This window comes from Acanthopagrus latus, chromosome 6 (genome assembly GCF_904848185.1).
Source record: "Acanthopagrus latus isolate v.2019 chromosome 6, fAcaLat1.1, whole genome shotgun sequence".
NCBI lineage: Eukaryota > Metazoa > Chordata > Actinopteri > Spariformes > Sparidae > Acanthopagrus > Acanthopagrus latus.
In genome coordinates this window covers 12,335,962-12,350,305 of record NC_051044.1, presented here as the reverse complement: position 1 = coordinate 12,350,305, position 14,344 = coordinate 12,335,962, and the positions used below count along the sequence as shown (strand labels likewise).

General features: G+C 42.6%; 1 protein-coding gene across 3 annotated transcripts in view; it reads left to right on the top strand.

The window, feature by feature from the left end:
• The first annotated feature begins 42 nt into the window (after window positions 1-42).
• The window catches only part of itga7 (integrin, alpha 7), a 36,323-nt gene continuing 22,021 nt past the window's right edge, over window positions 43-14,344 (top strand). For all 3 annotated transcript variants that reach the window (XR_005075636.1, XM_037101904.1, XM_037101903.1), the window contains exon 1: window positions 43-542. Coding sequence is in view for 2 of the 3 variants with exons in the window: in XM_037101904.1 (XP_036957799.1) it covers window positions 322-542 (221 nt within the window). In the remaining variant the exon portion in view is untranslated. The remainder of the gene's footprint in view (window positions 543-14,344) is intronic.

Here is a 14,344-nt window from a genome sequence, read left to right as displayed (position 1 = left end):
CCTCTGTCTCCCTCTGAGCTTTAGAGGAGGGGGAGGCGCACATGCATTGAGAGAAACACACTCTCTCTCTCTCTCTCTCACACACATATAGTGGCGGCCACATTTTCACAGCCCGCTCTCCAGACTGACAGCAGCAAACGGAGTTGAGAGCCAGCACGACAGAGCAGCGAGGGAGGACTGGAAACAAGGGAGGCATCCACACACGGAGAGGAGACTACACAGGATTTGCCTCATTCTCTTTCCTCTCTTTGCTCTCTGGGAGCCAAAAAAAGGAATCTGCCCCGTGCTCCTCTTGAGCTGAACTTGCCTCTGCACCTTGCTATGGCAGCCCCGGTGGGACATGGGAACACTGTCTCCCCCTCATCTTGTTCCTCTCATCCTTGGACTACAACCCTCCTATGGGCTCTGTTGACTCTTTTAACCCAAGTGTGGGGCTTTAACCTGGATACTACTCACACGCTGCATAAGTTGGGAGACCATGGCACCTTTTTTGGTTTCTCTCTTGCACTTCACCAGCAGCTTACCCCAGAGCCTCAGAGCTGGTGAGTGGGTCAATGCGGCACTGAGTGTTCCCTGTGTGTCCTGTCTGTGTTTTTTTTTTTGTTGCACCCTCAGATTTTGTAATCTTCACCTGCCTCTCGCACAAAGTCATCACTACACCAGGTTTGGCATGGCAGTTAAAAGCTGAAATTTGAGTTGTTGGCTTCGACAGTCAGCTTTTTCTGCACTGCACCCGTCCTTGGATTTGCTACATCATTCCAGGAGTTTTAACATGTGCAGCATGAGCAGCCCGAGTTAATAGAGGATGATTTACAGTAAGTGGAGAGTGGATGAGAGTAGGCTTGCTGAATCAGCTGGCAGCCAGTGATTTCCGAAGAAGGGAAAAAAGGTTTTAAAGTGATTTTTTTTTTTTCAGAGTAGTTCACGTCTAGGGGAGTGGAGACACTACTGCGTTCTATAATGTGTGTTTGCTTTGTATGTGGGACCACGTTTGCCCTGTGATGCTGTGTTTGCCAAGAGCTGTTTCAGTGTAGCTCAAACACTCATGAGCCCTGTTCCCCAGAAATCATGAATAAATTATAACAACAGGTTTGCTTTGGACATGTTTGCTGAATGACTGTAAATAAGAGGCGGCTTTAATTTTATGATGAATTTTTCATGTGATGAGGTGCCAAGGACAAGATTTTTGTGACATTTCCATGAGATTTAAAAAAGGCTTTTGTCATCAGCATCTGTATTTTACACTACAAATTCAATTATAACCATCTTTGACATTCTATACAACTATAAAAACCTTTGTTCAACATTTATTTTTAATGGCGAGTCAATATAGAAGTAAGACTGAAGAAATATTCATACTGAGGTAAAGGTAGCACAGTACGACAATGAATTATTTGTGAGTTTAAAATCCTACTTGAATGGATATTCTGGTGTAAATTTAATTCATGGTCTAACACACTGTGACACCGAGTAAGACCTCCCCCTCGAGAGATTAAGCTTGCCGGCGGCTACCTTACGTAGTTTTAGCAACGCCAGAAAAATACCGCAAAATAGCAATACATTGCTGTATACGCCTCCAATGAGAAACTGCCATCAAAAAGCCACAAATAATGCTCAGAACAGCACCAAACAGGGTCTCAGCACATAGTTCCAGGCATCAAACCTCTACTAGTTTAGCCAAATTGCTATTGTAAAGTGAGCACAACTCACCACTCTTCTGCAGCAGTTTCCTGTTGTGGGGAGGCCCCTGCGAGTCGATTACCGAGTGCAGTAGAGTTCCGCAGCTCAAGGATGAAAATGTAAGATTATTACTCCATGGAAACGCAATCAGTTCATATGTGTCTTGCCTCCCAGTTTATAACAGTAATTATCAAGAGTGGATGGGGAAAAGAACGGTATTGAGCATTTCTAACTGCACTCGGTAATCGTCGCGTCAGGCTTCCCCACAACAGGAAGCTGCTGCAGGAGAGTGGTGTTAGACCATAAAACTTACATCGGAATATCCCTTTAAGTAAAAGTAGTGACACATTATCAACAAGAAGTTCTCAAAGTATCAAAAGTTGATGTATTTGGTGAGTAGAAAAATGTAATGTTATACTACATTAATATATTTCAGAGTATTGGATGTATATTGCATTTTGGGTACATTAATTAGCTGTAATTAGTTCACATAATATTTTATATAATCATCATTTTGTAGCCTATATTTGAGTATACAATCTTAAAATCTTGATCTGCAATGAATGAATGAGTAAGTAGACATAGTGGAGAAAAATAAAAAGTATTTGATTCCCTTATAAAATTTAGTGGAGTATAATTATAAAGTTGTTTAAAATAGAGTAAAGCTGCTGTCCTTGATAACTTTCCACCCCTCAATTCAACAAATGCAACTTTCACGTAACGTACGTCCTTTAAAATGAATCCAGACTTTTTTTAATAAGGGAGGTCCCTGTTCTGGAGCTCCATATTTAACCTTTGCCTCCTCAGTTTACCCGGGCTGGAGTCTTCATGTCGCCTGGTGAGACCAGTGACATCAGCATTTACCGACAGTGAGAGCGAGAATCATGTCACCCCCTCAGAAACTTGCTCTCTGTCCGGCAGCATTCCCGTGAACTTATTTTTAATACCTGAGGATGAGCTCCAAGTACTGTACAGCTTTCACTACTCTGGCCAGTTTCAAACTGCAACAAGGTCTCCTGAGAGAACTGCTACAGCAGTGGAGTTGGTGCCAGGAGGAGACAGTCAATAAACTATCCTGATGCGCTGATGTGATGCATCTACTGGAAGAGAGTGGGATGATGAATGCTGTTGCCAGTATGGTGTGACATCACATGCACTGATTGCATTGATGACTTTATAGTGATTTCATCTGCATCAGAAAAAACATCTAGTGTATCTCTGTATGACACGCACGGCTGAAGTCATGATTTTAGACATTTTGAGGTTATGAGTCGCCCCTGATCCCCCAGAAAAGTTCTTCCAGCGTGTCTATTTTTTATTAGCTGTTGTTGTGACATTTTTTTGATAATAAAATATGCTTTTAAATTTTTAAGCCTAAGAAGCAGGAGAATTTTCTCAGCCATAAAGGAACAGTTCATGCTTCAGGAACTCGGGTGCTGCAGGAAAAAGAATGAACAGTTTCAATGTACTGTATCATCGTCTTTTAAGTTGACCTGGCTTTTTGTTTTCTTAGCAAACAGCTGCTTGTTCATGAAGCAGTTACAAAGCATCATCATCTGTTTGGAGATGTGCTTCTGACCACCTCATGTCCAGCATGCTTTTGTCTTTAAGCTCTGTTTTTGGTCTCCACCAACTCCAGAGGGAGGTATTTGACTGGTTAGCTGGAAAGACAAGGATAATATTCTGTTGGGAAAGCAATGACTGCTACATTCATTTATTCAATTTCTGGTCTCAAATACACAAAGGAGCATGAAATATTGAAATCAGCCTCTGAAATGACCAAGACCTCAGTGAGTCCTGATGACTTGATGGAGATGTCGTCGACATTGTGGACCATGAGAGTTCAAAACACTTCTAGTCAATGTTGTTGCACTCTCAGCTAGAGAAATGTATTATTCAGATAGTCAAACAATTATCGTTCCTGTCTGAATAATACATTTCCATTAAGCTTCACGATCGTGCCCTCTCTGTGTTATGGCACTTCAGATTTGGGAGTTTCCTACGATCATCTCTGTTCTTCTGATGCACAGTCTCGAAAACACTTTGCCTCGGACTTGTTGTAATTGGATGCTTTTGAGTCACTTTTCTCTTTATGTTATGAAGGTTTGGGTTACTGTCGCCTGTAGTCACATCGTGTCGCAGTCATTGTGTTTTATGCCACTGGATTCGAAAGGTGAAAATGATATCAGTGCTTTGATGCTTTGTTCCGCGCTTACTCACGTCTGCGTTACACAACTCGTAATGTTAAAGTGCGAATAGAAATCAGCTTAGTCATGCTGTCACACTCGTATAGTTCCCCCCCCCGAAGCATCGCAGGAGTCACGTGTACTTCTACAGAAGCAGGACCACACAATGTCAGCGGGCAGACATTTCAGTGTCTGATGCAGCTGGCAGGTTTATGGAATGAATGTCTTTTTGTTCAGTTTTACATTATCTTTCTTCAGCAGAGGCTTGTGGCTTCTGCTTCAACCTACTGCTCCTTTTCAGAGAGGAAGCAAAAGCCATGGCAAAGGTCAACTCCCACGTGACTCGATGACCTCATATTGACTGATGTCTCTGTAAAGAGATCCTTTTCAGTGACATGCCGGGAGGAAGCGGAAGTATGCCACATACAGTCAGACGGGGGGGATAAAGGCCTCGATCTGGCTTCCTGAACTTTCTATCAGATCTGTTTTGGTTGTTGTCCTGAAGCGGGGGGCTCCACGCTGAACTTAGGGGGCTTCTCCTGCTGCTGCCAGACAGAGGAGGAGATGAGAGGGTATTTCAGTCTGAGTTATGTGTTCGCCTGCTATTTATACTGCCATGAGAAGTTCTTCCGCTAATAGTTCACTGCCTGGTGAAGACAGGAAGCCCACTGAGCTTTATCCCACCACTGCCAATCTCCCTGAATTCAGCTACTGCTTGTGTATGCACAGTAACACATCTGCGTAACGTAACCTCCAGCAAAACAAAATAACAGCCTCGTGATACAATACAATTTATGCAGAGATTGTTATTATCATAGACAGATTATTACATATTTAGGAAATAAGTGCTGTACAGGTGTGTGATCACCTCATGTTGGGCAACTGATATTATATTGTTATCGTGTAATGAGCTATATATCGGCATAGATTTTGTGGATCGTTTCATAGTGATATGGCATAAGAGTCATCTTTTCCTGATCCTCAAGGCTGCATAACATATAAGTGATGCTTTATTCTGAGCTTACCAGACTGGTAATTTCCTTTCTCACTTCATGATTATATCCTCAGTGCTGACAATTATTTCTCAAACTCTCTTTGTGTAATATTTCTATGCACCGAAATATTGGAACTATATCGATATTAAGGTCTTTGGTCAAAAATACTGTGATATTTGATTTTGTTGGGAAATGATTATGGGTGCCTTTATTTATTTATTTATTTACATTTTCTCTTCCCTTCCCTTTTCTTGCCACACATGACAGTCTATGGCCAGTTTTGTTTGTGGTGTTGCTGAGTTGCTGAATGCAATGCTAACATGCTTGTGTATAGCAGGTTTTGTGCTCATCATCGTGCTTTCGCATGCTAACGCTTGCTAATGCAGTTCAAGCAAAACATAGCTGAGGCTGATGGGCTCATGTAGTGACTCATGTAACGCTACTGACTTAAGTTACATAATTTCACATACTTGCATTTATTAAAAAAACAAATCACTCTTGACTCGTGGTCTGAATAAGGGGACATGTACCCTGGTCTCCGGAGGCCAAGTCCTGTGAATGTGAACGATTCAATGGCAGTAGTTCCTCAGACACTGCAGTCTGGACCAAAGTGGTGGGACAACCAACAGACTGTCATTCCTGTTCCCTGTGCCACCGCTAGCCATAAAAACACTCATGGTCTATATTCAGGGTCAGCCGATTCTACACACCGCAGAGTTTTCATATGATACATCAATATACTTAGAACAGACTCATGACAGCATGATTTAGCATGATGTGTTCAACATATATAAATGTTTGGCTCACTGCAGAGGGCCTGTACATCATACTGTACATAACATGTATCCTGCAAAGCCATTAGTCTTGTGGTTTCATGTCATTTCTTTCTGTTGAGCTCAGCCTCATGATTTAAGGTAAAGGTCTTTACTGTTTTTGAGTGCTTTGACAAAGGTGGAGACGGCAGTTCTGCTTTTCTGCTCTGATACAGATCACAAATCATCTGTTATTGCCTCTTGTTGAAGGATCTCTGTGTGGCCTTGACAGGCATCTATTGTGCTTATTCTCTTTTCTCACCCGACTGCTTTTCATTTGTGTTATGTTTTCAATCATGGCGGCAATTTCCTCACTCCGAATATCTTTTGTTGTCATTTTATTGGCATTTCTAGTGACGTAATTCTTTTTCCTCCAAACATTTTCATTTTATTTATTTTTTTGACAACGTTATTAGTCTGTGATTTATTAGGCTGTGTTGCGTTGCTGTCAGAGGGAAGGTAGAAAGTGTCCAGTTGCAGTAAGGTTTATGTCTACCGGGGACTTTAGTTTGGTGCTCAGTCTCAAAGCCAGCGGGGCCACAGGTAGCCGATTTAATCCTACAGACATCCAGTCTGGAGTTCGGTTTCACCGGCTGAGTAAGAATCTAAAACAGAGCGTTCTGAAGCTGAACAAATCCTCCCACTGAACTGGAGGCTTGATCAGCACAGCTTAGAAAAACAAGCGTGGAGTGTGGAAGAGATTTTTAGGATGACCTCCAAAAGAGAAGTCAATATCAAGAGATAAGACACACACTGCTATGTATATTCTCAAACTTACTTTGGACCGGATGACTAAATCACACATCACAACGCTGACATGGATTTACCAGCCCAATGAGGAGGTAACATTTATTGTTGTAAAGCAATAATTTTACATTTTGGGAAATAACTTTTTTGCTTTCCCGTTGACATCAGTTATGCTCCTTTCCAAGGAAACAAAAACTACCTTTAGCTAGCTTTACCTATGTGCTGGATTAAAAATGGGGACGAAACAAATCAAAACAACAAAATAAAAATCACTCTATAGAGCTCGTCTGGTGCAATCCACGTCTCCAGAAGTCTCAACATCACCAAATTTTGAGGCTCATACGTCCACTTCAGATGGTTGCAGACTTCAGAAGTTTTCAGTTTAAAGAAATGTGTAAAGAACGTCTTTTCAAATCAGACTTGGATTACACCAGGTGAGCTGTATGGAGCCATTTTTATATCTTTTTTTTGTGGTTGTTTGTTTGCCATCTACTTCAGTTGTTGGGTACAATGTTGGGATTTTGCCTCCATGAGTCCGACACAATACTCTCCACACCTTGCATCTGCTTTATTTAATAGACTATAAATTACTAAACGGGGCCCAGCATAACTGCTCCACACATTCATAACACAAAGAGGAAAATTGGGAGCTGATTTGCATTAAAATAGCCACATAGAAGCTGCTTTTTCACCCTCAGCTTAAGAGTTGCGAATGAACCTTCCCCCGTTTCCCCTCCCTAATTCAATTCATGATTTCTCTCCAGCTCTCTCTCTCTCTCTCTCTTTCTCTCCGTCGTTGTGAAATCTCCTGGAAGCCATTCATGTGAAAGCCTTGTAAATGTTGGAACTCACCCTTTTTGCAGAGCTTATTTATTGGAGAGATCAGAGGGAGCAGAGGGTACATAGCATGGGATTTATAGTCCGGCATGCACACATGCACACACACACACACACACACACACACACACACACACACACACACACACACGCACACACACGCACACACACACACACACACATACGATTAATGCTTTTTACTTGCTACCACTTAGTCTCTGTCTATTTAGCATTCTCCCATTCCACCACACCGCCACACCGGGCTGCCTGGACCGGGACAAAAGCTCGGTGGGAAGCAGCGCTGCCTGGCAGAGAGCTTTCAGGAATATTACTCTGTGGACCACGTGCTCGCTGGGGGGAGAGGGACAATCTGCAGAGTCAGGAAGGAAAACACACAACTTGCTGATGGAGGTGCAGGAAGAAAATGCACAGTTTGGCAGTGAAGGAGGATCGAGAGCTGATTCTGCATCCGTGCTGCAGAGACAGTTGGTGGATGGAAGTCCAGAGAGGGTCAAAGTTGTCTGGCAATTCGCTGCATTATTAGTACTACTATTATTATTATTATTGTTAGTGAATCATGTTTGATTCTACTTGGGGTGTTTTTTTTTGGTTGGAGCGTTACCTTGAGCTGACTATGAACATCATCTGTACATCTGTATGTGGGGGAGGGGTTGAGGGTCTGATGGGGACAGGAGCTGAGGGGATGAATAAATCATGGAAGGCCTCCCCTTTGATTAAATACGTGTCCATGCTCGTGTGTGTGTATGTGTGTGTGCATTCGGAGGCACTTGTGTTGACTCTGGTGGAGACACATTTTAATCAATCAGCTGATGGCAGCTCCACTGAGAACCGATACAAAACTGAGATCGGAAAGAGGCCATGAAAAGAGGACGGGAACAGGAAATTACAAGGGATGCGGAGGCTTTTTGTTTGTATTTATAAGAAGAGATTTGCTGATTGATCACGCTCACAAGTCCTTGGATGGAAACGTTTAGAAAACTCGAACATTTCTCTGTGTTATCGCTGTCACTCGCTTATCTTTTCTAATAACCTCGGGCACTTATGGCTTGAATGGGTCCAGATATGTTAACCATGTCATCACTGTCGGGTCTAAGTGAATTGCTGATGAATCTGTGTACAGAGACTTTGTTTAGAATCTGTCATAACAAGCTCAAAGTTTGATTCATGATGCAGTGGCCCTTCCCAAGATCCACATTAGCTTAACTGTGACATGTTTACTCAGTAGGGATTCAAGCATTACGATATCAAAGCAAGCTGTGTAACAAAAACTAGTTATTACAAAGAGATTAGTAATTTAGTTTCTAATAAACAATATGACCTGTGTTATATTGGAAAAATAACACAGTGCACCTCACATTACAAATCATTATTCGTAAATAATTAAACACTAAATGCTTGTCACACTAAATGAGTTGCTAAAAAAGCATCATCATTAGCCCAACTGCCCGATTTTACACTCTACTTTGAACTGCATGACTACTGCTACATATGAAATACACATTTCTTCATGTACGCACACATGAATAAAACAAAGTACAGCAATACTGCAGTTAAGTTTAATATATAGTTTGAACTCCCAAAACTGTGATTTTTGGCACTTGTTAGCCTGCTATGCTACATCTTCTTGCCACACTAAGACTCTACTTGGACTATTCTTAAGTTTTAATGGTTCAACTACTTAGTATCACTATTTTGAAACAGGCCAATAAGCCAGTTACAAAGAAAGTAGGTAGTATTGCATTCAGTCTTGTCGATTGATTCACAAGTAATCAGGACTTTTTATTGCCTTGAACCCCGCTATGATGTTTAAGTAAAGGGGTAAAGGGTAATAAAAATGTTTATTCACCACAGGTACGCTACGGGGGCCGCCACAGCATCAGACTCTCACAACATGGTTATAGTACCTCACTCTTGTCCGTCATCTCCTCCTACATGGTTAGAAAAGCTGAACAGGAGCCGATATGACTAGAATGGAAATGGTGCAATTAGGAGCGGCTCACTTCAATCTCTATTTTGTGATTAAGTGGTAAATTAATCAGTCTTTGTTCATTCGTCTCATCTCTTTGTTCTGATTATTCCAGTTGTCTATTCGCTTCACTCTCGCTGTTCCTCCTCTATGTCTCGCTTTCTCCTCTGCATCCATGTCCTGCCCTGTCACCCACTTACACAAACAACACAGCTAGTTTCCTCCAGGACATGACTTGCAGGTCAGGGGACCTAAAACTCTAAATTTATCATACGTGTCACTTATTGAATGCGTGTGTGTGTGTGTGTGTGTGTGTGTGTGTGTGTGTGTGTGTGTGTGTGTGTGTGTGTGTGTGTCTGTCCATGAGTGGATGGATGGATGAAGCGCTCAAATGTCACACTTAAAAATGAGAGAGAGAGAAAAAGAAAGAACAATTAATATAGAGGCAGAATTTGAGAACAAAATAGAGTAGACAGATCAATAGATGGATGAGCCGATACAGGGGGAGAAGAAAAGGAGGAGGTAAAAAGGAACAGGAGGGGATGGTGTCAGGGTTATCTCCTCTTTACACTTTGGACCTGAGGGCCAATCATTACCCCATCTATGTCTGGAAATGGCTGTTCACGTATTGATCAGTGGTGGGGCAGGTGGTGAGCTTAGGGGTTGTTAAAGATGCATGTGAAGTGTGGATGGGGTTACAATCGTCCTCTAAAGAGCATAATCTTATCCTTCCCGAAATAAACCATCAGTGCTCAAGAACTAAAAGGGTTTTTGTTTTTTATTTGTTGTTTAAATTCATATCAGACTGCCCCTCTGATTTCCTTGAACAAAGCGTTTAAGCAGGAAGTTGAGTCACATCCGTGGGCAGTGAACCGCAAGATCCCAAAGGGGCCCTCTGATTGGCCTGGCAGCTGTTTCTGTCTCTCTTTTTTGCCCTTTATTGTGCATTACCCGACCCTTTTTTTGCTGCCTCTCTTCTTGGCAAGGAGTTGAGATGTTAAAAAACATGATGATTCACGGCTCGCTCACCTCATTCTCAGCTGTCATCTTCCCATCAGGCAAACTGAAAGGAGAAACTGGGGGTCAGGTGTGAAAGCAGCGTTTTTTGTGAGGCAGGCTTCGTTTTTACGAGACTGATTGTCACAGTGGATGTTGCTGGACAGGCTGCAGTCAGTGTGTTGATCCTGAGTTTACACAGTTGTTGAACGGCCTTCTGTTGTCCAGTGTGTGTGTGTGTGTGTGTGTGTGTGAGGTAACGTACTAATATTCAGGTCCATTTCTGCACTCATGCCTCGATTAACGTCTGCGTGCTTGCACATGTTATCATTTGCATGTATATGTGTGTGTGTGTGTGTGTGTGTGTGTGTGTGTGTGTGTGTGTGTGTGTGTAGGTCAGAGGTCACAGTCTTGCCTTAGGATAACAGAAGGCCTAAAGAGCCCCTGGCCCCCATGCTGATCCTGTAGAGCCACTGTCTATAGAGCGACAGCCTCACGCTGCTCTCCGACGGACAGATGTTAACGGGTGGGAGCAGACAGATTAGGAGGGATCAACTGAAACGGCCCGTATTGGAAATGCTCAGGGTGATTCAAGATTTCACAAACTTTAATAGTCTTCAAAGGTCCACGCCTGGAAAATTCCAGGGCAGGGTTGGGTTTTAAAAAAGTTTGACTTGCTCTAAAAAAATCTCCTCTTATGTCCTCTTAAACATGCTGTTTGGATGATGTGCAGTCACACCGAGGCTCTTCACAGCTCTTCACAGCCGAGCTTGCGTGGGCGTCACTTTAACACCTGACCTGCGTCCCGGTCTTTTCTCTTTCTCTGCTCACATCATTTATCTCTGATTTTTCTCCTTTTTTGGGTCTGCGTGCGAGTTCTCTCTTTCCATAAACAAACAAAACAGGACCTCACAAATTGTCGGAGGAAAGAAAAACTTTCTGCAGATGTTTGTGTGTCTGGTTCAATTGTGTCTCGCATGTACGCACGTGACTGTTGTCACCGCTGTTGCCAAGCCTCGGTTTGAGCTTAACCGAGTACGTGAAAATACTTTTTGAAAAGGTTTCTAGACAACACGAGAGCTGTGCATTTTGTCAGCACATTGAGGAGCAAGCAGCCTGCAGCACAGAACATGAAAACTGACTACTTTGGGTTTTTATACAAGCTTGCAAATGTATGAGAAACAGGGTACAGATTAGGTGACTTAATCCTGTTTAAAGGTTGCCATGGTGTCAGAGATTGATGAACACACTTTGGCATAGCTGTTTTTGTCCTTTTTGCACAGTTTTCCAGATATGTAGAGACAGAATGGCGGTCTGAATATTGGTTGCATGTGTGATGAATTGTTGTCCAGGCTTTCTGTCTTACTCTCACTGCCTGTATGGGAAGCTGTACACAGGGATGTGACTCTTGAGAGCGGGGGAGGAGTGGAGGAAGATGAGATTGTGTGTGTGTGTGTGTGTGTGTGTGTGTGTGTGTAGATGGGGTTTTGATGGGGGGGAGGGATGGTCAGGAGCTCGGAGAGAATGGGTTTTGGGGTCAGTGCACATGCTCCCCTCAATGAGCACATGGGTATGAGTGTCGTGTAATGAGGGTCTACTGTGTGACTGTTTTGTGTCCGGGACGATTAGTTAGAAAAACAAGGGTGATTTTTGTAACAGTGGAGGGCGGGGTCATAAATTTCGATCCAATAAGCAGAGGCATTGTAAATTTCAGAGGTTTTGGTAATGTGTTGTAACACACTGTTATTGTTTTGTTGATGGCAAATGCATTTGTCCTGGACTATGTGTACGCAATCAATACCTCCCCAAATAATGACTAATGGATTCCTTCCAAAAGCTTTCACATGTTTCATTGGGTCTAAAATATTTGCATAAAAGTAAAGATTGTGTCATAATATTGCTTTGATACAATTGAAAGTCACCCGTATGAAAAGTACTTGAGCAAAAGTCTTAAAGTATCTGATATTATATGTACTAAAGTAACATAAACATAGATTTACATGTTGTATACTGTATTTTATAACATTTTTTCAAGTATCAATTCTCAAATGTACAAATAATAGTAACCTAAACAATACATACAGTTATTCATAATGTAGCTGCTGTGCATTATGGGTCCACTGATTATGAGATTTGATATTCTTCCGATCCTTTAGTGTATGACCAAATTCCTGCAAAGAATTGGGTCTGTTTAATGCTTATTAGCACATTTTAGCATGCTAATATGCCAAACTAAGATGCTGTAAATGGGAAACATTATACATGCTTGACATCAACATGTTTGTTTTGCGAGCTTAGTGCAGCCTCACACTGATGCTAGCGTGGCTCTTAGTTTTGTCGTAATCAGTTTTTCAACCAGATCACAGTGCAGGGGGGCCCCAGGTGCATTATCTAATCTGCGTATACAACCCTGCAATGTACACACACACACGCACGCACGCACACACACACACACACACACACACACACACACTGGAGTTATGCTGGTGCCGGCTCTGTGGCGTCTGGGTTTACGTCGGTATTCCACTAGACAGCGTCACCGTCACGCTCAGCACACTGATATCGCCTCCTGTCCCAACGTGCAGCAGCAACAACATACCCACAACCACTCATATTACACACACACACACACACACGCACACACACACACACACACTCCATGTCAAATGTGGGTTTACTGAAAGATGAGCTTGGCAGTGGAGAGCATGATCATAATGTCTGACTCAATCCTGAACAATGAGGTGAGCTCAGAAGTGGGTAAAGGGCAAACAAATGAAACCATTACTCACTGGGCCATGACATTTTATCTATGTCAGATTTGGTGCATGTGTGCCTGTCTGTATGTCGGGCGTTACTCAGCTCTGACTGACTCAGTCACTTTAAGTCGTTCAAATAGTTTCACACATAAAATGTTCACGGCTCTAATGACTGTTGAGGACACACAGACAACACCTCCTTGTTCTCTTAAATCTATTTTTTTTTTTTTGCAAAGGGAATAAGAGAAATATTGGTCTCAAATAGGGCTGCAATTGTTTTACCTTTGCTACTTCTTTATTGATTAGTGAAAGGTATTTGTAAGAAATGTTTATTCTTTAAATCCCATTCCCAACTTGTCAAACACTGGCACTTTAGGATTGTAGGTCGCGTCGGCTGTCATCCCGCCACGTCAGTATTCGACGAGTTGGTTGAATGAGGTGCTGGAGCCTCACGTGTCCTATGTTGGTTATTTTATGAGGCTTTTTCGTCAGAGATGGTTTGGGGCCCTAAATCTTTTAGTTTTGTGTGTCACTGCTAGATATACTGAATATACTGAATGAATCCATCAGGGTTTGCTGAATATTGTGTTTTAGGAGCCATTTAGCTCTTTTATCCAAATACTGACTGTATAACAGCTTAACAGACCTCCCACCTTACACCCTGACACCTGCCTGCTGTGGATCTGCACATGCTGGTGGAGAGAGAGACGTATCACCTCAACTTCTAAACGTAAACCAGACCTCCCTGGAATGTGGAGCAATAAGAGGGATCAGATCTTATCACTTATCAAGTCTTTCTTAGCGACACAACCTTCCTCTTTATCAAACCCCTTTAGTTTAACACACGTTTGTGTTGTCTTAACGCCGTTTGCGTTGGGCTCCATCAGGAGTGGACCACCAGTGATGTGCAGCAGTCAATATTTCACACGAGTTGCCTTGGCTCTGGGTGGCTGTTTGGGCTTCTCACTCATTAAGGTGAGGGGAATCATTCCTGAGGCATGCACGGCTGCACTTGAACAGAAGCAGTCGTCAGGGAAGAGAAGGCAGGAGCAGAAAATAGAAGGTAGAGCTGTCTGGCAGTCTGGGCGATATCAGTGGCAGATCCCGTGTGTCCTGTTAGGCAGCTGTATGTATGTGTGTGTATGTTTTATCAAGGCTAAGATGAAAGCGAGGACAAACGTTTCCTGCAGTCAGAGAAAAGATGTTGAGTCACAGTGGCAGCCGCCATCATGAAAAATGAAAATGAGTAAGATGTGCAACAGTCTGGTCCAACATGGTTGACTAACTATAGGTTGTTATCTGTTGATATGTATACGTCTATCTTTATGTCCATGTCTCTAAGCAGCAT